The following is a 25,811-nucleotide window of genomic DNA, read 5'->3' on the forward strand; positions in this document are numbered from 1 at the left end:
GTAGACAGCTGGCAAGTTTTTCCGCAAAAGCAGCTGCTTTTGTGGAAAAACTTGCCAGTCTAGATGCAGCCAAGCATTCTTAGCTATAAATGTGTGCCCGGGAAACACTTACGAAAATTTGGGTGCTGATTAGCCAATGAAGAGGTAAGAATGTATTAGAAAAAATGGGTGTAGAATGGAATTCAAATATTGACAACCTCTCTGATCACCAAAAATGTATGCTTTTCTATGAAAATGTTGATCTTAATGAATAAACCTTTGTTTTCAGAATTCTTCATTCACATTTGTTATTCATCTGCAAACACCAAACCCTGGTGATCATGCTAGAATATCTTTTTATCTTGTTTTTCTGCAGAGTTCAAGGCCAGAAGAGACTATTGTGATCGTATAGTCTAACCTCCATAAACATGACACAGAACAAATAATTCCTAGAAAATATATTTTAAAAAAACATCCAATCTTGATTTAAAAATTGACAGTGATGGAAAATTCATTAAGATTCCTGGTAAATTGTTTCAATGGTTACTTATTTCTGAGGGGTAGCTGTGTTAGTCTGTTTAAGCAAAAACAATGTGTACTCCTGGGTACTGCAAACAGCAACATATTTATATGGGCATAAGCTTTTATAAGCTGGAACCCACTTTATCACTTACGCCCAAATAGACTGGGTAGTTTTTAGGGATCCACACAGCTCCTCAATTGTGACTTACTCTCCAGTTAAAAATGTACACTTTATTTCCAGTCTAAATTTTTGTAGCTTCAGCTTCCAGGCACTAGATCATGCTATATCTTTCTGTACTCAACTGAAGAATATTTATTCCCCATTTGATACTTATAGACTTAAATCAATTCACCCGATTTTTATTAAGCTAAACAGATTGAGCTCTGAATCTGTCACTATAAGGCATATTTTTGAATCGGTTAATCATTCATACAGTTCTCCTCAGAATCCTCTCCAATTTACCAACACCCTTCCTGCATTGTGGGTACCAGAAATGGATACATTATTCCAGCAGCCATAGCACCAATGCCAAATATGGAGTAAAATAGCCTCTTTACTCCTACTAGAGTTACCTGTTTATGCATCCCAGGATTGCATTACCTCTTTTGACACTGGGAGCGCTTGTTCAGCTAATTATCCACCATGACCTCCAAATCTTTTTCAGAGTTATGGCTTCCCAGATAGAGTCCCCTATATATATGGCCTATATTCTTTTTTCTAGATGTCTATACTTATGTTTAGCTATATTAAAAATATTGTTTTCTTGAGCCCAGTTCAGCAAACAATCCAGTTCACTATGAATCAGTGTCCTATCCTGTTCATTATTTATCACTTCCCCAACTCTGTGTCATCTGTAAACTTTGTCAGTGATGATTTTTTTTCCAAGTCATTGATAAAAATGTTAAATAGCATAAGGGCAAGAACCAATCCCTGCAGGACTAACTGGAAACATACCCATTCAGTGACAATTCCTTATTTACCATTATATTTTGTGACCTATCAGTTAGCCAGTTTTAATCTATGCCATTTAACTTTTACATTGTTCTAGTTTTTAAAATCTAAATGATATGTGATACTAAGTTAAATCCCTTAGAGCAATCTAAATATATTGTGTCAACCTTATTACCTTTGTCGGCCAAACTGATAATCCTGTTAAAAAGAGATATCAGGTTAGTTTGAAAGAATTGAGTTTCCATAAAACCACGTTGATTGGCATTAATTACATCCCCCCTCTCTCTAATTCTTCCTTAATTAACTCCTAAATCAGACAGTCAATTATCTTAGACAGGACTGATGTCAGGCTGACAGCCCTATAATTACCTGTCATCCCAATCACCCTTTTAAAAATTGTTGAGCTCTGACTGTAAGATGCTGAAAGGCCTGTACTATTCATTTTCCCTGGGGGGTTTGGGTCAGCATCAGCTTAGCAGGTATGGTTTGGAGTACAGGATTCCCATAATTTCTTCCATTAAACTTGATTACATGAGATGTCTTATACAGAAACAGTTTCTTGGCAATTCATAAGAAGAGCCTACTGGATCAGACCAGTAGGCAATACAGTCCCTTATCCTGTCTCCAACACTAGCCAGGATCTGCTGCTAAATTGAAAGGCACAACAAAACCCCATAGTAGTCAGTTGTGGGATAACCTGTCCCCAAGGAAAGTTTCCTATTAAGCTCTGGTACTTAAAAGTGTATTTACTCCTTAAATAATGAATGTTTATAATCCCTTCCATCTTTTTTCAAAAATATGTTTACTAGTCTAACTCTGGATAGTCTAGTTATCCACATAAATGGATAATCCATAATTTTTAGTCATCTTTTGACAATATCAATTGCTATGCTGTGGCAATAAATTCCATTATCTAATTACACACTGTGTGAACAAGTACTTTTTTTAAAATTTGGTTTGAATTTGTTGACTCCTGGTCTATTTTCCCTACACAATGCATTATTTTGTATACTTTTTATCATATTGCTCATTATTCATCTTTCTTCTAAGGTGATCTGTCCTAATCTTTTCAGTCCCAGGAGGAGTTGTGCAGTGCTGTTTTTCCGCTTTGCTCATTCCAGGAGGGGAAGAGCTCAAAAGGTGGCAGCTTTGGATACTTATACATCTTCACCTAAGCATCCCATTGGATCACATATTTGGTGAGAGCAAATGGAATGGAATGCTTATAATATCAAGCATTATGCCTTCTTTTCTATCCATTATGTTGTGTTGTTCATTTAAGACTGCTGAAACCATTCCAGAGAAGACTGGGGTGATGTTCTTTAAAGTATATACTTGCCTGTAATACTGACAGTATAATTACTATCTGTTGGACAGATATAAAATTTGGGAGGAGGGTAGGGGGAGAAGAGTCACACATTAATATTTCTTATGGATCTCAGTGTTTCAACACGGTGGTGGGTTTGATTATTACCATTTTCAGTTTGTATGGAAGGTTCCCTAAGACATAAGGCTGCCCCAATCAAACTAGACTTTGCCAACTCCAAGCTAGACTACTGTTATATGCTGCTAATTGGATTTCTGTCAAATTTGTTCCATGGGTTGGAAATGTTACGCAATATAGTTGCTTGTTTGCTCCTTTAGTTAGCACCTGGAAGTTTGTTAAACACAAGCTGTAGTATTAGAATATAAAATCGTTCATAATTTAGGTTGTCTCTTGCCCTCAGATCAGCTTTTACAATCTGTTGGGGTGGGGTCCACTCACAGAATTTAGGTTTGGCCAATACTGAGCTGGCAAGTAAACAAGACTTTCAAGGCTAAATATCTCTAGTTATGAAATTCTCTTGCAAAGAGGCCCCAAAATAATCTTTTGGATGTCTATAAGAATACTATATTGGATGCGGCCTTTACAACTGTCTTGTTCCTCTCCCTCATTTTGTTAATCCACTATCCTCTTACTTAACATTGCATGTACCTTTTACTGGTGGGCATATCGCCAGACAGATATTGGCTAGATTTTTCTAATGACTGGCTGCATAATCAGAATGTGATGTTTTTAAGAGGTTATATTGATTCTATTATGATGTTAGTACAATGCTTAAAGGCATTCTGATGCTACTGTAACTGATAAATAATAATTCATACCTAAATTATCTAATCTACACAGTGTTTAATTTTAAACTTGTTAAGCACAGTCTTGTATTTTTCATAAGGCATAATTAAATGAGGGATTAATAAATAACATAGGGTCAGGGTCATGATCGAATGACAACTTCTAGTAGTCAAAATATATGTGCTGCAGATTTCAATACATATAGCACCCTCAATACCTGGATCAAGAGCACATGCTGTTTATGGTGATAAACTTTTAAGTCTAACTCCTTTTTTACCAGTAATGAGAACAGGATGACTAATTGCTTTATCAGTGCTCTGATAAAGAAAAAGACAAGCTTCTTTTATCTACTTTCAAACTCATATGAACATCTTGGATTCCGAAGTTTGACTTAAACTAAAAGATTATGAGGTGCGTGTTCTGTAATAAAAGGAACAAAAGCAACTCAGAGGAAAACAATTCAATCAAAGATGGTGAGAATGAAATAAGAGTGGGAAACAGAGTGAAAAATAAATATAAAACATGAAAAAGGAACGGGGAATAGTGGAAAATAATTACAATGATAAATAAATGCATTTCACAATATACAATGGATATGGAATACCCATGTGGGTCACCCATTTTTGAAGCTCTATCCCTACTACTCAAAACAGGTTTCCTGTTAGCCAAAAAAGTATTTTGGCTAAGATTCATCCCTGACTTTAGTGAATTTAATCCAGTGTTAAATTTAGCCCTTTAAAAATAATGTTTGAATTAAAATGATCAGAAAAAATGTTTTGTGAACTCAGGTAGTTTTCAAATCAGAGATCAAAGGAAAACAATAGTTACAGAAGTTGACAAGCCAATCCCCTGAATAAAACCCCTACAGTATGACTATTAATAGGCTTAAATATTCTTTAAACAATTCATTAACAATTAAAAATGCAGAAAAAGATATTGCATATTGAATAGAATCCATATTCAATAAGTTCATCATACATAACTGTAGGGCTACAGCTAAAAAGATTATAGTGAATAACAGGGCTACTTTTGCAATATATCATAACTCAAAGATATCAAAACAATATGCCTTAACTCAGAAATATGTATATTGTATAGTAACAGTAATCTGGCCCCAAGCCCTTATTTACATAAAACACACTGTCTTTAATGAGTAACCCTTAAGCATGTAATTTAGGACTATTAATTTATGGGTTTGAGGATTGGTCCCATAAGTTTCATGTGCAGTTATTTAGGCACAAAAATATAGTTCACCATTAAAGCTTTATAACAACAATCTACATTTTACATTTTACAAGGAAAAGTAACCTTCTGTGAACTTAAAAATGTCATTTATATAAACCAGAAACTGATCTCAATGTCTCTGCCTACAGAAATGTGATTATCAGCAAATACAATATGTTTAAAGCTTTCAGGAGGTAAAATACTTGTTAATATCTTTGTCTGATGTATGGGAAATATCACTTACTTTGCTCTTTCATCACTGCTAGAATAAACCATTGGAGAAGGCATAAAAGAAAACATCAGACTGCCTTTTGGGGCTGCTAAACTTTAAACTTCTTGTCAATGTACATTACAGCTTCTGACAGATATTTTTCCCACTTTGTAAAAGATCTAAGCAACATCACTTACATAATATCCTGAACCATGTTGTTTAACTTTGCTACAAAATGTATCATGCATTCATCAGTTACTGAAGCTAACCAGAGCACAAACCGCTTTTACTTAGGCTTCTACAATAGAACATTTAACCAAAAGCAAAATAATAAAGTAAGCTAGTGAAACATTTGCTGCATATTAAACTTAGGTACTGTATATCTCTAGCTCTCAAGAAGCTTAATTTTGTATCAGAAAATGACAGGGTAAAATTCAACTCCTAAATGCAGTAATCTTTCTTACCTGATTTTGAACTTTTCAATGTTTTATGGAAGAACAGGCCCTGATTCTGCAAATATCTAAGGACATGCTTATCTTTAAGCACATGGGTACCTTCCATGTGGCAAATTAGATTTGCCACGGGTATAAATTTATTAGCACCATTGATTCCTATGGAACTATGACATTTTGCACAAGCTGAAGATGTGCACTATTGCCCTTAATGGGACTACACTTATGAGTAAAACAATCGTTTGCAAGATCATGGCCCCAGTAATCATGTATTTGGACTCTGTTATAACCATGTGTCCATGTGGCAGGATATCTGCTGTTAATGGTAGTAGAATTCTTCTTATGCAATCTTGTGTCACAAAAAGTATCTGTTATACAGTGTTTAACAAATACCTAGCAAGAGGCAAGAAGTAAATAATGCAATTTGATAAGAAAAGATAAAGAGAGAGGGAGAGCCAAATAATATGTACTTACATTTTGGAGGGTGTGTGTGTATAGGTAAGATACGATATATCATACATATTACTTGGATTATTAAGCACATAAAGAAGAAAAGAAAGAACCTGGAGTAACAGAAGTCTGGTGCTGTAATGGAGGTTTACCTTCCTTTTTATCTCCTGGTTTGTGTAAATCTGTAGAATATGGGTCTGAAAAATACCCTACTATTTTACATATTTCTGACTATATACATATATGTGGTATAGTCTAAATATGCATATTTCAATTCAAGATAACTATTGTTACATTTAATTATCTTATTAAGCTGAAAAGAAAATTAAAACTACAATCAAAAGGTGAGAAGCCTTTCACATGCATCACCTGTGCAATGAAGAACAAAAACTGCGATTCACTGCATCGCTAATCAGAAATATTCATAGTACATAAGAGTGACTTTTAATACCTGAGAAGAAGTGGGCCTTGAAGCCTTTCTTTGAAACTGTATTGTCAGATCTGAACTCTAGTCTCATGTTGTTGTATTGAGATGTGATAACTTCAGGCACTTCTGTACCACAGAATTTACCATGCAGTTTAGCATCAGAAGAAAGGCCACTACGAATCTCCACATAATCATATTTGCAAACCTAAGAATGAGAAAGATGTTTGTATTAGCCAAAAATAGATTAAAAATTCCATGTAAGTGCCTTTACACTTACATTGTAAAATCTTCTGTTGATTTATGATATAATGCTAGTATTTTATTGACTTTTCCATATTTAATACTTTTGTTTTAATATATTTTAAATTCTACAACATATTTAAGTTCTTAAATTACATGTTTTAAGACAAAGTTCATGCATGAATATGTAGTATCTACATTTTGAAGTGTTTAATAACTCAGTCATTTTAATTAAAAGGAAAAAACTCTGAGGACATTGGACTAAGGCCTCCAAATGTTCACTTTGAAGAATTAAGCCATCACTGAGTCATGCACACTTTTGGGTTGTGGATGCTTGTGCTTTTTTAAAAACACCCTATAACCTAAAATATATTAGCTTAATATGGAAATTCTGCAAGACAAGTCTTTTCCCACTAAACATTTAAATCCAAATGATTCTCTTTTGAACGTATACATTTGCATTCTTAATGCGATAACATATTCTCCACAGTGGTACCAATATAATTGAGAGGACAAATTTGTGTCAATTTCATTAGGCCATTTAGAAAAGAATCACTCTTTATGCAAAACGTACTACCCAGGATAATATTTTCAGTGCATAATCCCATGTCTATATAAAACCTTCCACCCCAAGAACTTCTAATCTTTTTAGGACCAACTATCAATCATTTAATGAAAAATGTTACAGTTGTATGAATTTAATAGCTTAAGTGAAAATAGTGGCTAAGGGGCTCCGATTGTTCATGCAATGGAAGCATGAATTAGCAAGCCTGTTATTTCAGGCTTCCTATTCCAATGACCCTGTAAACCTCATTCTACAAGGAGAAAGGAATATTCTATGATAGTGCTTTATTTCGAAATTTGGCGCTGTGTAGACAGCACCAAATAATGAAATAAGCTATTTTGAAATAGCAATGAAATAAGATACGCAACTTGTATAAATCAATTTGCTTATCTTATTTCAAGTTACAGTACAGTGTAAACACACCCTTAGTGTCCTCATCTACAAAATGGAGACACAAATGCAGAGCTGACTAGAAAAAGAAGTTTTTTGGGGAAAAAGTTTGCTTCATTTCGTTTTCTTCTAATAAAGTGTCTTCTTTACTTTATAGGGATTTGTGAGATGTTAATAATTAACATGGGAGAATTGATAAAATTCTTTAAGAATGTAAAAGGTTGTTAAAATGAAGAGAAAGATTTTTTTTCCTTCTCAATTGAGGATCAGATAAGAAATAATAGACTTAAAGTGAAGCAAGGAAGATTTAGGTTAGACATCAGGAAAAACTTGCTGTCAGGTAGTTAAGCACTGGAACAAATTACATGCAGACACTGTGGAATCTCTATCATTGGAAGGTTTTAAGAACAGGTTAGACAACTGCCATGCTATATGGGTATTATCTGGGACATTTAGGCTACATCTACACTGCACAATTATTTCAGAATAAGCTATTCCAAAATAGTTATTCCAAAATAGCTTGTTTTGAAATAGCACGTCTAAACTGCAGAGAAGTCTCAAAATTAGTCGGAGGCAGGCTTCCTAATGTAGACATGCTATCTCAATTTAGATCCCCAGGAGGAATAACTTAGAATGGCCCTGGTGAGGGGGTATTTGAAAATAGCAGAAGTAGAGCAAATACACATGCCTTATTTCAAAATAGCTATTTCATAATAGGCGTTATTTTTCATACAATGAGGTTACAGAAGTTGGAGGAAGCCAGCAGTTATTTTGAAATTATTTCAAAATAATGGAATTGCTGTGTAGACGCTTGCATAGTTATTTTGGAATAACACTCATTATTCCAAAATAACTTTTCTGTGTAGACACACACTTAGGGATGATCTAGATAATAGTTTAGTCCTGCCTTCATATAGACTGTACTATATTAGACTAGAGGTCCATTCCCAGTACTATATTTCTATGAATCTATATCTGTAAAAGACTGAGAGGCAGTATAGTTAATTATCTGAAGCCAGGGATCTTAAAAATAATAATTAAAATAATAGAGTTTATTCCACAATCCAAGTCTGTTTTGATATTCAATCTAAATCCTTCTTTTGTTTGTTTTATTCAATTTTTCTTTATTATATGTCTGTTCTACTCTAAAAGTTAATTTCCCTTCTCAGAGTCTCACCTTGAAATGGTAATAGATGGCCATAATGCACCATTACTCCTCATTTAACCAAGTTATACATATTTAGTACTGATCTTCTCTACACATAATTCAGTTCCTCCAGATTTTTTCTTCTCTTTAATTCTTTCCAATTAATACCTCATCCATTTGTTTTGTTTTAGTTTGTTTACAAAAAAGCCAGCTGAAGCTCAGCAGAGGTCATTTCTTTTAATACTTATGCATTCTGACACTCATATATTTGAGAAAGTACAAACCAAACACCCCCAAACTCAAAATTAATGAAAACAAGAACTTCAATGGAAATTGTCATTATTTGAAGCAGTGTTGTTGTATTAGACTATTTCTATATCTGAATAATGCTGCAACTGTTGTCTAACTTATATAATTCTCAGTTCATGGTTACTTACTTCATTCCCTTCTAATTCAAAAAACTCAAACTTCATTGAAATTCTATATTGAGAGGGAGCAACCACCTGCCACACACAGTTTTTGTTTGGAGGATATTCTTTGGGCCATCCTGGTGTGGTTATAGTCCCATTTAGCTTTGTTAGAAGTCCCCCACAAGCAGCTGAAATATAAAATGAAAATGAAGAACCTCATTTATTTGCAGATTGCCCTGAAACCACATAAACAGAAACATATAAATTAAAAAGTGCAGCTCCCCTAGATATGATTTGTATTACAGTATTACCCAGACAGAACAGCCACGGTCAGGGCTCTATAGTACTACAGTATTATGTATACTATGAACACAGAACAATCCCTGGCATCCAGTGCTGACCAGCATCTTCACTCAGTTGGATACAGTATCTTGGAACCTCCCAGATGACAAAGTTCAACTTAGATTGTTCCAGAAAGCACCAGGTCAGGATTCCAGGGGTGATGACTCTTGCTATCCTGGACTGGACATTGGAGGTACACTTTCCTTCCCATCCTGCTACCACACCAGGTTCTATGGAAGATTCACCATGAACTTTGGTCCTGCCGAGAGGGCAGGGGACTGGACTTGATGATCTCAAGGTCCCTTCCAGTTGTAGTATTCTGTGATTCTATGAACAGCTTACCATCTAATTTTAAGACACCTGAGTACATTGAAACAATACACAATACTTTATCACATTCACACTTTTCTCTCTGACCCAGTTCCATATACCCCACACAGTCCTCCCAGATCCTGTCTATCTGTATTTACCAGGCTTCATGAGAAGCAAGACTCTCTGAATCCATCATCCGCCTGGAACCAGACATCCCATAACAATGCCATGATAAATATTTGGGACACAGGGTCATTCTAATGTGTATGTTGAAAAATTTGAAAACAAAAACCCTCAAGATGGCTTCCTATGAACTACTGTACTCATCATCTTAATTAGGTATGTACACTACAGATATTTCATACATTTTTAAATAAAGCTCAAAGTAACTAAATACAAAATAAATAATGACAGTTACAACACTATCATAAATCTGGTTTAATCCCACAATACTAGAGAATCATACAGGGTATGTCTACACTGCCACCCTAGTTCGAACGAGGGTGGCTAATGTAGGCATTCGAAGTTGCAAATGAAGCCCGGGATTTAAATATCCCGGGCTTCTTTTGCATCTTGCCGGGCGCCGCCATTTTTAAATCCCCCTTAGTGCGGTCTCTGTGCCCGCGGCTATACGTGACATGGAGTAGGTAGTTCGAATTAGGCTCTCTAATTCGAACTACCGTTACTTCTCGTGGAAGTAGTGCTGGGGGAAGATCGGGGGCTGTAAGGGAGGATGGGGGTCCCGGAGGAAGGGGGAAGGAAGCAGCGCTGGAGGGAGGGTATCCGGGGGGGCTGTGGGGCTGGCCAGCAGGAAGAGGGGGTGGGAAGCAGAGCTGGGGGGGATCAGGGGCCGTGGGGTAGGATGGGAGGAGGGGGGTGGGAAACAGACCTGGCAAGGGGGGCAGGGTGCAGCCACAGGCCGCTTGCCACTGCTTGCTCCCCTGCTGGGGCCCAGCTGAGCACTGCTCAGGTGGGCCCAGTGGGACAGGAAGGGGCCGTGATGTACATGGCTAGGAGGCGGGGCCATGTACGTCACAGCCCCCCCTTCCTCCTCCCACCGTGGCGCTGAGTGATGCGCCCCACAGCCGGGCCACCATGGGAGGGGGGAGGAGGTGACATAGACAGTCCTGCCCCCTGGCCATGTACGTCACTGCCCTGCCCCTCCTCTCCTCTCCCGCGGCAATCTGGCTGAGCGCGCAACACTCAGCCGAGCGGCCACGGAGGGAGTGGAAGGGGGCGGGGCCGTGTACGTCACCGCCCCCTCTTTCCCTCCCGCTGTGGCACTCAGCTGAGTGCTGTGCCCCTCAGCCAAGCCTCCGGGTGAGCCAGCAGCGCAAGGGGCTGTTTGGGCTCCCCCGGGGTGGGAGGGGAAGGGAGGACGGTGATGTACTCGGCCCTGGCCCCAGCCGTGTACATCACCACCCTGCCCCCCTCCCTCACGGCAGCCCGGCTGAGCAGGCAGCACTCAGCCAAGCACCACGGTGGAGGGGAAGGGGATGGGGGGTGGGGAGAGATGGAGGGAAGAGAGAGGCAAGAGGAGAAGAGAAAGAGAGAGTGAGAGGCAGGAGGGGGAGAAGAGAAAGAGATGGAGAGAGAGGCAGGAGGCGGAGGAGAGCTGAGAGAGAGAGGGGGAGGCAATAAGGAGAGGGAGAGAGAAAGAGAGAGACAGAGCAAGAGGGTTCAGGAAAAAAGACCTGAAAATCTCATCTTATGATGGGCTAATTGGCTAGTTAAAAAATAATACCTATTAACTTCATCTAAAGAGAATCATTTCTCTGAGCAGTGTTCTCAGACTCCTTATAACATTCAGGCAAAATAGATTAAATGAAAACAGTCAACATTGTCTGACATCTGAATTTACTAATTTTTGTCAACTAGCATATGATTATCACTCTTTTAATTACTAGTACTGAGTTTCATTTACTGTACATATGTTCAGTATTATGGGTAAAGAGGCATTTTAATCTAATCGTAATTTTGCAATATCTTCCAATTATGAAGCGTTTTTATTTATTCATATGATTATTAAATCTAGTTTATGTTTTAATAAATGGCTTTGATATCAGATTACATGTTAAAATATAACATTTTAGAATGCAAAAATAAGTAAAATGACATTTTAAAATAACAGTAGAAATCCATTGTAATCATTAAATCTTGGCAAATGAGGGAGGAAGTGAACAAATGTAAGCATACCACAAAACTATGCTTCATTTGAGTTGCAAGTGAAGATTAGTTTAATGGCAATACATTGTAGCAATGGCAAATGTATGTCAGCTAATTTTATAAGAATAATGATGTCTTTGAAATCTGAGACCTTGGTGTGTTGCTATGCTGCTAAATCCTTCCTAGGACAAAGAGGCTACGTCTAGACTGCAAGCCTCTTTCAAAAGAGGCTTTTTCGAAAGATACTTTAGAAAAAGCCTCTTTCAAAAAAGAACATCTAGACTACAACCAGTACTTTTGAAAAAGCAAAATGCTTTTTCAAAAGAGAGCACCCAGGCAGTCTGGAAGCTCTCTTTTGAAAAAGCACAGTTTGCATTACAGACAGTCCCCGGGTTACGTACAAGATAGGGACCGTAGGTTTGTTCTTAAGTTGAATTTGTATGTACGTCGGAACTGGCATCCAGATTCAGCCTCTGCTGAAACTGACCAGTGGCTAACTACAGGAAGCCCGAAGCAGAGTTGCTCTGCCCCGGGCTTCCTAGAATCAGCCGCTGATCAGTTTCAACAGCGGCTGAATTTGGACGCCTGGGACAGAGCAGCTGCGACGCTGCCGGGTAGGTCCCCGCAGCGCTGTACCTCAGCGCTGCGGGGACCAACCCGGCAGAACCCCAGCTGCTCTACTCCAAGTGTCCCCAAGTCAGCCGCTGCTGAAACTGATCAGCGGCTGATTCCAGGAAGCCCGGGGCAGAGCAACTCTGCATCGGGCTTCCTGTAGTCAGCCGCTGGTCAGTTTCAGCAGCGGCTGACTTGGGGATGCCTGGGGCAGAGAACCTGGGGTGCTGCCGGGTTGGTCCAGTAGCGCCGAGGAGCGGCGCTGCGGGACCAACCCGGCAGCGCCCCAGCTGCTCTACCCCAGGCATCGTCAGCGGGAAAAGCCTGGTCTGCTGGGGGAGGGGGACGCACTAGCTGCACCCCCCCCCCAGCAGACCAGGGAGACGCAGGCGGTGGGACCGCCGAGACGCACCGTGGTCCCGCCCTCATCTTCCGCGGCTTTGCTCCGTGTCTCCCTGGTCTGCTGGGGGGGCTCCCCCCAGAAGACCAGGGAGACAGGGAGCAAAGCCTCGGAGGACGCCGGCAGCAGGACAGCCGCGGCAATTCTGGGCTATCCCGCTGCCTGCGTGCTCTGCGGCTTTGCTCCGTGTCTCCCTGGTCTGCGGGGGGAGAGCTCTCCCCCTCCCAGGAGACCAGGGAGATGCAGAGCAGCTTTTCTTGCCCCAGAGGACGCGGGCAGCGGGACCGCGGCGCATCTGGGCGTCCTGCCGCTCGTGTCCTCCGGGGCGAGAAAAGCCCCGTTCGTAACTGCGGATCCGACATAAGTCGGATCCGCCTAACTCGGGGACTGCCTGTATATAGTGCCTTTTTTTGAAAGAGTACTTTCAAAAAAAGGCGTTCTTCCTTGTAAAACAAGGGTTTCCGCGGTCAAAAAAACTGCCGCATTCTTTCGATTTACTTTCAAAAGAACGCAGCAGCAGTCTAGATGCAGAGGAAGTTTTTTTGAAAAAAGGCCACTTTTTTAAAAAAAATCCCTGTAGTCTAGACACACCCAGAGGGAAAATTCACTTTTCTTCAGACATGTAGTGCGTGGATCAGTGAAGTGTACATTAGCAAAGTTCTACTATATATAATTTTCCAGTTGAATTACAATAAAACTTGAACAGGATAAATTAGTAATCAATGCTAAATATGTAAGACTGTTATAAACAGACATTGTACAGTGGAGGATATTTTTCAAAGTGTAGGCCAATACTTATACACTTACCACTGCATAAGCTTCAGTATACAAAAGATGGCTTTCTAAAATGACATACCCTCTCAGTTTTAAGACTTATTTAAATTAGCAGTGTACTGTACCTTCACAACTCTTTTTGTCAGGTCCAAGTTCATAGCCAGGATCACAAGCACACTGATAACTGCCCAGGGTATTCACACACCGCTGTTCACAGCCCCCATTGTCAGGTTTGGCACATTCATCTTCCTCTATGAAGACACACAAAAAAGGGAAAAAGTATTAATTAAAAATCTTTACCTTCCTCTTCACTAACTGATATTGAACAGATTGATACTTTCTCCAGGAAGTGAAGTGCATGTCTTTACAGCATATCATCTCTACTGATGGAAGCATTTTAAAAATCTTAAAGACCTGAAACTGAGTAAATAAAACTTTTTTCTTTTTCACTACAATAGCAACTGAGAGCTACAGACCTAATTTATAAACACTTTGAGGCCAGCATACAACAATTTAGGCAGCAACAATCTAAGTGTTGTGTAAAGTACTGAGAGAATGATTGGAAATCCTCTGCAGGGTCACTTGAAGGGCACTTTTATCTCCAACAGAATGAATTTATATGTTGCCCTGAATTCATACCCAAAACCAGATTAACAGAATCCTCAAATCCCAGTGTTCATTTTACTGATATTAAAGGAAACAAGAGGCATCAGAAAAAATGGAATCCGGTATTATCTCTAGTAGCTGTGAAACATGCTCATAATATTCATACTCAAATTCACCTGAGATGTAGTATATCTCATTTCCTTGCACAGTGACAACTATGAAGACTATTCTCACTTGAAATAAAATATACACTGGCAATTATCCTTGCCTCCCTCAGTGCTGTACTGTACTGTACATGGTGAAAAGTGATAGGAAGAGTTAGCTCATCACTAGCCCTTTGTGGCTGGGCAAAAGAGGAAAGGGAAGTAAACTACCTGTACCATGGGCTCCAGAGTCCAAGTCCACACCACTTTTACTTCCACACCCTGTGCATAAAGGCAGCATCTTCATCATTAAGTAATAATGATAAATACAGGGAGGACTGTATGGAGCCTTGGCTCCAGGCTTCCCACTGCATTAACCACTGCATGAAAGCACTGGAATGACAAAACTAAACCTGCTGCAGTTGATTTCCTCCTTGGAGCAGCGAAGAGACTATGGCTACGTCTACACTGTAGAGTTTTTGTTCAAAAACTCACGGAGAGCCCACACCTCAAGCTCATTTTTGTGCAAGAAAATTTACAGTGAATCAGCAGAACAGAGAGTTTTTTATGGTATAGGTACAGCTGCTCTCCAAGTTACAACCACCTCCACTTACGACCATCTGCACTTACAAACAAAGTGGTTGCAAATGCGGATCCGACTTACGAACAGCACGGTTGCCATGTAATTCTATGGGATCCGAGTTATGAACGCTTAGAGTTATAGACCAAGTGTTGGTCCATAACTTGTTCGTAACTCAGGGAGTGTTACAGGGAATAACTCCTTTTTGCGCAAGAGCTCTTTCGAAAGATGCACAGGAATATAATCTATGCTATCATGTGCCGAAAGTGTCCGTCTGCTATGTACATTGGACAAACGTCTCAGACACTTCGCCAAAGAATCAATGCCCACAAAACAGACATTAGACAGGATCACAAAGAAAAAACAGTTTCTTGCCATTTCAACCAGAAAGGACACTGTCTCAATGACCTAATCACATGCATCCTACTTCAGAAGACATTCAAATCTGCACTTGAAAGGGAATCCTCTGAACTGGCATTCATGCTAAAATTCGACACTCGCCGCAGGGGGCTGAACAAAGACCCCAACTACCTTACCCATTACAAAGATAGCTTCCCCAATTATCACCTCTAATATCATTAACTCACAGGCATTTACCTTCCTTCCCCCCCCCCCCCCGCATCCCCCCTCTGTTCTGTAATGTGATTTGTCCTTTTCATATGTGTTCATTTTTTTTAATTGTATCCTTTGGTATATATGGTTGTGACTATTTTCTTCCACTATTTGATCTGAGGAAGTGGGTCTGGCCCACGAAAGCGCATCATCTAATAAACCATCTTGTTAGTCTTTAAAGTGCTACATAGTCCTGTATTTTGTTTCAGCTACACCAGACTAACACGGCTACATTTCTATCACTATTCTGAAAGTCAGACTGATTCTCAAAGTCAAAATATGCTTCCAGGGTGCTGCCGAGGGCAGCTCCACTTGGCACTTGACCTTGCTGGTAGCGGATAATAAAGTGACAATGTAGCTGTAAGGAATTAGAAAGAATGATGCATTTGCTATTGAGGGAAAAAATGCACAAACATTCATAGTAGTGAACCTCTCAGCCAATACAATTTCTATTGGAATTTTATTCTTTCCATTATTTTTATAGCTCTGCCAACATAATGTTCCTCTGAACTTGTTTAGCAGGAGTGATTATATCTCTATCAAAATTCAATTATTCATTTGAAGAAATCAGGAAGACAGATTGGGTTTGATTTCTCACCCCCTTACATGTTGGTAGTCATTTACATCATACAAAGGGAGTGTCATTTTGATTGTTTAATATTTTACCCCTAGTTTACCTAGGTACTGATGACTGAATAAGGAAGATTGAGTAAGAAGTAATGGAAAATCAGGAACCTTAACTGTAAGCAGAACAAAAATTAAGATAATATTAATTTTGTATTCCAACAATATTATATATTTAATGTTCTTTGTAACAGAGCAAACATTGTAATTCTTCTATATTTCAATAGTATATACACATCCATATAATACACACCTTTAAAAAAGTTAGCAGCAAATCCTGCTTTGTTAACCGTTCCATCAGAAACAAACTTCATCCACAGGGTATTAGAGGTAGATCTAATATCTTCTGGCTTATCATAGCCACAGAAATGGCCAATCAAAGGACTATTTTCACTGGTTCCATCTCGGACTTCTAAGTAGTCATAAGCACAGTTGTCATGTCGTTCAATCTGTAAATATACCACAGTACTGTGTTTAACCATGGACTGACACATACCTAAACAAAACTTCTTCATGATCAGTGGAATAGAAATTGTTCTTTCCTTTGGAAGAACATATCTACAGTCATAATGACTACAGCAACTGATGGGAGAAAACAGAAAGGTTCTTTATAGGCCTGTGTGTGTTACCGCATTGATTTTCATGAACAGAAGCAAAATTTGTTGAGATATTGATAAGACACAACAGCTTAATTGCAACAAAAAATATTTTGGTTTAAATAGCTGCAAAACAAGGTCCCATGTATTCCACAATAAACTTGGCCTAAATCCATGGAAGACCTGATTTCTGCACAATCTAATGATTTGGAGGCAATTTTTGACAAACTAAATTTATATGTTACTCAACTGAATATAAAAATGAATTATAAGTCAGGAAACAATTATTTTTGTGCTATTTAAATTTAATGTTTAATTTTATGCTGTCCCTTCATTTTCAATGTAGTGCAAAATTCTGCATTACTGCTTTTTACCTTACATAACTTAATTCTAGAATTTGGTGTGGGAAGCTAAGTGTACTGCAGTGAATAGAGTTTTAGGCATTTAGAGAGTATGGGAGACAGACTGGAATCACCCACATTTCCTGCTAAAATGGGAAATAATTAATAGTAATGACATATTACAATGTCATCATTACATTTCTGAAACTGTCAGATTTCCTATTACACTTGGGAGACTCCTGATCATGGGTGACCCTCCTGCACTTTTCCAGGAAGCTGACTGAAACTTTGGCATATAGTTGGAGAAACCTAGCTGGACTAGAAATATGTGAGTAGAGCATCTCATCCACACTTCCTACCAGAAGACCTCTCAGCATAGAGACACTTTGAATATGTGCCTCATACTCTGGGATCTAATAACTGTATGGTTCCTGACATATAAGATTATAAGGCCCTGCTGCTGCTTTATCCTCTGCTGCAACTCCCACTCAGACAGATACCTTCTGAAAGAGAGGGAAAGAGAGAATCTCCCACTAATGCAATCACAACTTTTGGGGCTGCTTTATCCAAAACATTACCACATGTTTTTAAAATTATAGAATACATGGAATCCTTCCTATAAAAATAAATCCAGTAGAATCAAATTATATTTTCTGTGAAAACCTGTTATGCAAATAAATGGCAGGATTTCTGTTTTAAAAGGAAATGTCTTAGTTAAGGAGAAGGCTCAAATCAAATCTATTAAAAGAACTACTCTTCAAAAATACAAGCAAACTAAATTTAATCTCCAAATAGAATATATTTGTAATATGGAATTAAATATTAATATATTCTATGACAAATTCATTTTGTTATTTATGCTATTTTTGTTTATTTCATTTTTTAAAAAGAATAAATGTCACCCCTTCTGTACAAAACATGTGGGACTATTCACATAAATACAATGGCGGGTCTTATGTGTTTGAAAGATCAGGGTCTTAAGCATTACAGAGATCCATCTAAGTATTTTGATGAGTGGCATGAGAACCAGAGTGAGGATGGTGAGTAAGAAACATCATAACAAGCTGGGGCACAATTATCAGTGTATTGACTTCAGTAGGAGTTTCATGTGCACATCTACATGTGCACTAAATGCCAGTTTTTCAGGGGTTTAGAGGATAAATTTGTAATGTACTTCACATTAGGGATGACCAGAGTAGTCCCAGCCTGTGACACATCCAGGCCTGCTGCGGACATGGGCTGCTCTGGCTGGGCTGGAGCACCTCTGTCAGCAGTGAGGTGAAGAGCTGCTTCAGTCCCACCAATTAACAGGAACTGGTAAGCATCACTGGTTTATCTAACCAAGCATCAACCAATTTATAAAGTGCTATTGATTTACACTAAACATTCAAGTAAGGAGATCATCTGACTAGATTCATTTATTTTTAGTTCAATATCACTGCAAGAGGGTCCGATGATAATTATTTTTAGAGAATAACTAATTGCAACCTGAAATATAAACCAGAGGATAAAGACAGTGGTTTTGGATAAGTAATAAGTAACTTCAAAACCTTTTGGCAACAAATAAAAAGAACTGATTTGAAATGTGTTTTCCTTATCTGAGCCTCATCTTTTAAGACATTATTGCTTATCTGGCAGCATGGCTGTGCAAAGACCTGCTATGCTAAACTGTGAAAATCTGTTATGTGTCCTATCACAGAGTTTGAATCTCCATCTATTTAAAGTAATAGAATGACTCCTATGGAGTTCAATTCAAATTAGGCCCATAAACCTTCCTTATTAGAGGCTTAAAATACCACTGCTTCAAATTATATGTGGGCAATGAACATTCAAATTGTTAGTAAATAAAAACAATTATTTTAAGCAAAAAATGTAGCAGTGGTTACTTAGCATTAGCTACTGATGTCTCCTAAAGAAAGTCAGAGCAACACAATGAAAAGAGGATGAAGAAGAGTCAGAGAAATCCCTTCGATAAAGACAGCAGCAGTGGCCAAAAAGGGGCCTCTTCTGATCCAGGTAAGACTTTAAGTGGTCGTGGTGATCCAGAGAAAGAGACTTGATATGGTCCAAAAGTGAATAAAAAAGGTGGGACCATGGCAGAACATTGAACCATTCTCTGCTCCATACTGTCTCTTGGTCTCATGCCCAGTGTTTCTCAAGGTGAGATAGAGGAGGTGTCTCATCAGATCTAATGACTTCCTAACTATCAGGGTGGTTAAACACTTTGAATAAATTGCCTAAAGAGGTTGTGAAATATCCATCTCTGGAGATATTTAACAGAAGGTTAGACAGACATCCATCAGGGATAGTCTAGACAGTGCTTGATCCTGCCGTGAGGGCAGGGGACTGGACTTGAGGACGTCTCAAAGTTCCTTCCAGATCTAGTGTTAATGGGCTGGTGAGACAAGCAGGTCTCATCTTTATGAGCCACCATTCAAGTCCAATTCAGGTTTCTCACATTTAATATTAAACAGTGAATGGCATATGGAGAAGGCAAAGCAGGCATGCATACAACTCCAAACTTCCCTTCCCCCTTTGGAGGTAACAGCACTGGCAGAAGAGTCTGGATTCTTTTTTTTTTTTCTTATTTTCAAAATCTTTACTATCTCAGGTAGTTTCTCAGAATTTATTTTACAAACGCACAATAGTCAACAGCCTATAGAAGAACTCTCACCTTGGATGTGGAAAACTCAGGTTCAAGTCTTTGCTCTGCATGACTTAGACTAGTAAGTTGGATCTCCCTCATTGCAAGCGAATGCCCTACCACTGGGCTATAGGGTCACTCTCTCTTCTGAGCCAATGAATAATTTATACAAAGTGGAACATCTCCAGTAGGAGAGACAGAAAGTGAGACACAAAATGATTCTACACCAGAAAAGCAAGGAAATGGAGTTAATTTTGCTAATATTTATGCTACGCTCTCAAAACATCATATAGTGTAATTTCTTTATTGGTGAACTAAAAAATAGCAGATAATCCTACGCTCTCCAGACGCTGCAATGCCCACAGCAGTCAAAACAAGATGACTCAGTGATGAAGCTTTAAGTTCTTGGCTTTTCTGGGGATTTAATTATAGACTGGAGGTTATTTATAAAGTTCTTTTTACTGCATTATGTACAATTAGAATTTATCAAAGATAAAAGCACCTTTCAAAAGGAAAAAGAAATAATTTTCTCACAAACACATTATAATAACTTCTGTCTGCCCTTCACTATTTTTGGTCCAAGCTGACACAAGGACTTCTGATTTTTTTTTTATTTCCTTTTCTGGGCAATTCACTAAGTATATAGAAATAAAAGTGACATCTTTGAATCCAGATTTGCTATAGATATTTAATGATATATGATTCCATTTGTCATTATTATCAGAACATTTCAAATTGTTCTTTCAGAGATATATATGAGACTACAAAAATGCTTAATATTCATAAATTAATACATTTGAGGGGGATTACAATGCAGCTACAAGTGTACCCAGTATTGATTTAATTTATTTGAAATCTTTTCCAAACACTTCCTTTCTCAGCACAAGAGAAGGTGTAGCAAAAATTCTTTAACCAAAAAGTGACACCAAGATAGGAGAGCCTTAGCAAAAGATGCTGCTAATATAAGTTTAAAATTGGATGTTTCTTGATTTGTTTATATATGGCAAAGGGATAAAGGGTTGAGGGTTTTGTTTTTTTCATTTGTTTGTTTTTGCCATTTCCTAGAAGACAAACTGATTCCTCTCAGGTAGTAATAGAAATCAGAACCACTGCTCCAGATTTGTTGTTAATATAGGTAATGCAGGAAAGGCAATTCTTGTACATTAACCAAAATAATCTTTTTTACTGTCAGATTTAATAGAGCTGCCCTAATCGATCCTGACCTATTATGACAAAATCTCATCATTTTAATAGAGAAAGTTGTTATTAAGAACTATGGAATTATTGAAAATAATGCTAATTTAAAACAATTTTCAACTCTGAGCCAGGACAGTGAAAACCTAACTACCAATCAAAGTGATGCCTGAGCAGAGGAAGAGCATTCTACCTTGTGTATTGTGAGATTAATTTAGTACTGACAAAAAGATGGGAGACTGCAGGTAACACAAATGAAAGCTTCTTCTAGTGTTATAAATGGTCAAAACTGATGGTAAATTTTGCCACTTAGATCTTTGGATAATTCAGTGTCAGAACTCTCATGGATTTCTAGGAGTGGGACATCACTTAAAAGCTGAAAGACCAGGAATAATAGAGATGAAAGAGACAGATATATTTGCCTGGATACACAATGGGACTTGAGTATTGCAAAACTAAGAGCTGCTTCTAGGCAAACTGGAAATTACAGGCACACCACGCAGCTGCGCAAAACCTGAATAAGGCACCTGAGTGACCTATAAAATGAATAGATAGAGATAGGCACTGAGATAGGGACTTACAAGACCTGCTCAATTGAACCCCGGAAGATCGATCTCTGGAGTGTTGATCTCGCAGTAAGCATAGACAAGACCTTGGTCACCAAAATTCAAGGTTTCAGCATCTAAGTATGTTTGTTGATCTGAGCTTTGGTTCCTAAATTCATGCACTAGTGAAATATTTTTTTTAAAAGCTGACAGAAAGCATATTACTAAATTTAGCCATGAAATTCAAACCAGCATATAAAGTATAGAAAATGGGTTGTATGGGATATCAGTTGCCTGTTTTAGCAACAAGTTTACTGGCCTGTGCCATTCAATAAAAATATTTATAGAGATATACTATACAGATGTTAAATTTAAAAAATATAAAAGCTTTTGGATCATTTTAAGAATTTGGCTTTTTTAAAAAAAATACAGTACTTGCTTCTGCATTCAAAATAAGAGAAAATAGTAGTTTCTTTCCAGAAAGGCATTCGCTCTTTTTTTCTTTTTTTTTTTAGAATTAGATTTAGAAAAGAAATAATAGTGCTATTATTTAATAGAATCCTAAAGCAGCCTTGCGGAACAGGATTATGCATTCATCAAAAGAAACTATTGTCAGTACTTAAAACATTCCAATTCAAATAGCACAGATAACATAAAATCCCTTTAATCTTCTTGAAAATGTTTGCAACGGGAAAGGTCCCAAGAAAAGGAAACTTCAGCACCAGATTTTTTTTTCCAAGGGTGGAGGGGAGATTCTTTGTTTCTTCATTGGTTTAATGAGGATTCCCTTAAATGGCACTGTCAGTTATCCACTAGATGATTTGCTGAGATCAGTTAAATAGCTTTACCTCAAATGCCTGAAAGGTTAATCCGACATTGTAGTTCTCTGACACTGTTATTTTCCACACACATTCCTTCATTGGTCTGTAGTCATCGGGATAATTAGGAGACTGGATCTGGCCTTCATTTTTGTGGATCTCACCTCCACAGATTGCTGATGAAAGTATAAAATTCAGTCTAAGTATATTTTCAATACTGATATTTTCCCCTCTTCTTGCACTGACAGATTTTGTGTAGTGATAAAATTATACATGGAAAAAATGTACACACTCTAAATAGGTTATGGCTGAAATCAAGCTTGGCAGTATAAACTACTGCACATTTTTAGTTACACAGAATATTTACTGTTTTAATAATTCAGTGCTAATAACACTAGGGAAGACTCTGGAATCACTGATATATTTGATTTATGACTTTTAAAATTGTCACAATAATTTCAGTTTTACTATGCCCTTTGGGACTATTGTAACATACATTTCTCATGGATAGCTATATCCTTATGTAGAGTTTGTTAGCCTCATTAAAAACAGAAACAGAAACTTCATCCTATAAAGTAATCTATGAATCTTTAGCTACAAACTATAGTCTAAGCCTGGAAACACTTACACTTTGGCTATGTCTACACTCGTGGCTTCTTGCGCAAGTATGGCCGTTCTTGCACAAGAATCCGCAGAGCGTCTACAGTGCCCGCCTGCTCTTGCACAAGGAAATTTACAATATGGCGTGGTAAGAGAGGGCTCCTTGCGCAAGAGCTATGCTCTTTTTTAACAGGTGTAAGCCCTCTTGCTCAGGTGCTCTTGCGCAAGAGGGCAGCGTGGATACTCGGCAGGGATTTCTTGCGCAAGAAAGTCCTATGGCTAAAATGGCCATTGGAGCTTTCTTGTGCAAGAGAGTGTCCACACTGCCATGGGAGCTTTTGCACAAAAGCACAGTGTGCACTTGGCAGTGTGGATGTTTTCTTGCGCAAGACTTCTTCCACAAGAACCCTTGAGCAAGATGTTCTTGCACAAGAAGCCGCGAGTGTAGACATAACCATTGTGTTCAGTGAAGCAATTCACATGAGTAAAGCTACTCAAATGCATAAGTATTTTCAGGAGCCTACACTCATATACTAAACAGATGTGGGCTCAATCACGTTGTTTTCTACTAAAGAGTATTAAACTGAGCTACACTGTATTTCAAGCAGGTGTCTATTAACTTTCTCATCTACTTAAACTACAGTTGTGTATATGCAGGAGTAGAACCAGATTTTGTGAAGGAAGGTGGGGAAGTACAGAATTAAAAGCACAGAACAAAATATTAAATACACTTTTGCTTCAATGCCGCCTTCTAACAAGATATCTAATAAGAAACATTCAACAACTCCCAGACCCCAATATTTCTTTATGTTTTGCATCCCAAACAGCTTACAGTCTCTGTATATGTTTTCTCACTTTTGAGCCTAGGATCCGGTGTGAGAGAAATGTTATTGTGAGTAAAAGCTCTGATCAACCTCAAAGTTACAGGTTCTTCCCTGTTCCCTCAATATTCTTTGTAATGCAGACATTTAGGGTATATCTAGACTACAGGTTTTCTTTTTAAAAAAAGTGGCCTTTTTTCAAAAAAACTTCCCCTGCGCCTAAACTGCTGCCGCATTCTTTCAAAGGTAAATCGAAAGAATGCAGCAGTTTTTTTGACCACGGAAAACCTTGTTTTATGAGCAAGAATGCCTTTCTTCGAAAGTGCTCTTTCGAAAAAAGGTGCTATGTAATGCAAACTGTGCTTTTTCGAAAGAGAGGATCCAGACTGCCAGGGTGCTCTCTTTCGAAAAAGCAGCTTGCTTTTTCAAAAGTACTGGTTGTAGTCTAGACACTCTTTTTCAAAAGAGGCTTTTTCGAAAGTATCTTTCAAAAAAGCCTCTTTCAAAAGAGGCTTGCAGTCTAGACGTAGCCTCAGATACGTGCGAAAGAACAGAACTCAAAATCTACTGAGGAAGTTGAAGGGAGTTTCCAATTACTATTTAATTAAAGATTTTTAAAAATGTGCAAGATATACTTATGACCATCATTACTTATGCTATTAGAAAGGATGACATCTGTAATGTGATCATATCAACAATTTCAAAATTATACAGCTATACAGTTGATGGTCTATACCAAAACAACCAAACTGTCTTTTCAAAAATTAGAAACCAATTTCAGATAAAATTAATTATTTTATCAATGCCCACTTTTGTCCCAGTATTAAAGAATTTCTTGTTAATCATTATCCATATAATTAAGTCATCTTTAAACTTTACAGTGACTTGCCTTCATAAACTCCTGCAAAACCTTTTCCTACCCAATTGCTGCTGCTACGGAACTCTATCCACATTCTGCTGTCAGTAGATGTGAGCACTTCTGGCAGTTTGTCACCACAGAACCTGCCTAAAAACAAGCAATGAATAAGCTTATGTCATGTTTCAGGCCCAAATCCTACAAGCACTTGCATGTGTGGATTCACTTTATGAATAGGCTTGGAAGGATTCAATTTTTATCAATAAATGCTGATTTCACCTTACACACAAATGAACAAAAATATTTTCACTGATGATAATAGATATTTACAGATAGGCAAAGTAAGAAAAAAATGTTCCTTGAAAACTTCTTAGAGGTTGATTTAACAATATTTACTTTGTACATTTTAATATGTGAGGCTCACAAATTTTAATAGAGGGAGGGGGCAGAAGGGTCTTCTCTTCCTATCCAGAATGAGTCAAAAGATATACTTTAAAGCTATGTCTGATTAAGAATTGAGCATCATGCTTCCTGGGCCTCATACTGGAATAATGTCAGCAAAAGTAAAGGAAAAATTCCAATTTCGTGAGGAGAAAAATTGAAATGCTTCTCAATCTATACATTTTTAATTTAAAAATGACAGGTTTTTTAAGTGGATGGGATAAGAAGGCAGACTGTGGTCAAAAGATCATAATATACATAATTTATTGTGTAAATCTACAGTTTATCATGGGCATGAATACCATAATTTATATGCAGTAGCATGTAATGTATTTAATTCCACAGAACAGCTCTAGCATATACTGTATTAGTTAAAAAGGCCAAAACTATAAAATATCAGTTTTTTTCCAGTTTAACTACTCTGTTTTTGCTTGCCTACATCCTACTGAAATGCACCCTGAAGCAATAAGTACCAGCGCCTACCTTTTTATTTAGAAAAGGCATACTACACAGTACATGTCCCAGCATGCCACTACTTGATCATGGCAGAGAAGGGTTTCAAACCTTCCCAGCTGCACTATTTTTTAAAGAAAATTGTACTTTATGGGCTGCATTATAGACTTACAAGGAGATCTTGATGGTTGAATGTTGATTACTCAAACTGAAAGCTCTCCCTCTTGTAACCACACCAGAACAACTACA

The 25,811-nt window shown here is 38.0% G+C and overlaps 1 protein-coding gene across 3 annotated transcripts in view; it reads right to left on the reverse strand.

The window, feature by feature from the left end:
* Positions 1-25,811, reverse strand: part of TLL1 (tolloid like 1) — a 390,438-nt gene that overhangs the window by 27,648 nt on the left and 336,979 nt on the right. For all 3 annotated transcript variants that reach the window (XM_075930162.2, XM_089777937.1, XM_089777936.1), the window contains 6 exons: positions 24,702-24,818; positions 22,422-22,567; positions 16,507-16,702; positions 13,814-13,939; positions 9,110-9,270; positions 6,355-6,535 (listed from right to left, as the gene is read on the reverse strand). In XM_075930162.2, coding sequence (XP_075786277.2) covers positions 6,355-6,535; positions 9,110-9,270; positions 13,814-13,939; positions 16,507-16,702; positions 22,422-22,567; positions 24,702-24,818 — 927 coding nt within the window. The remainder of the gene's footprint in view (positions 1-6,354; positions 6,536-9,109; positions 9,271-13,813; positions 13,940-16,506; positions 16,703-22,421; positions 22,568-24,701; positions 24,819-25,811) is intronic.

The sequence above is a fragment of the Pelodiscus sinensis genome, chromosome 4, assembly GCF_052426305.1.
Source record: "Pelodiscus sinensis isolate ZL-2025 chromosome 4, ASM5242630v1, whole genome shotgun sequence".
Taxonomy (NCBI): Eukaryota; Metazoa; Chordata; order Testudines; family Trionychidae; genus Pelodiscus; species Pelodiscus sinensis.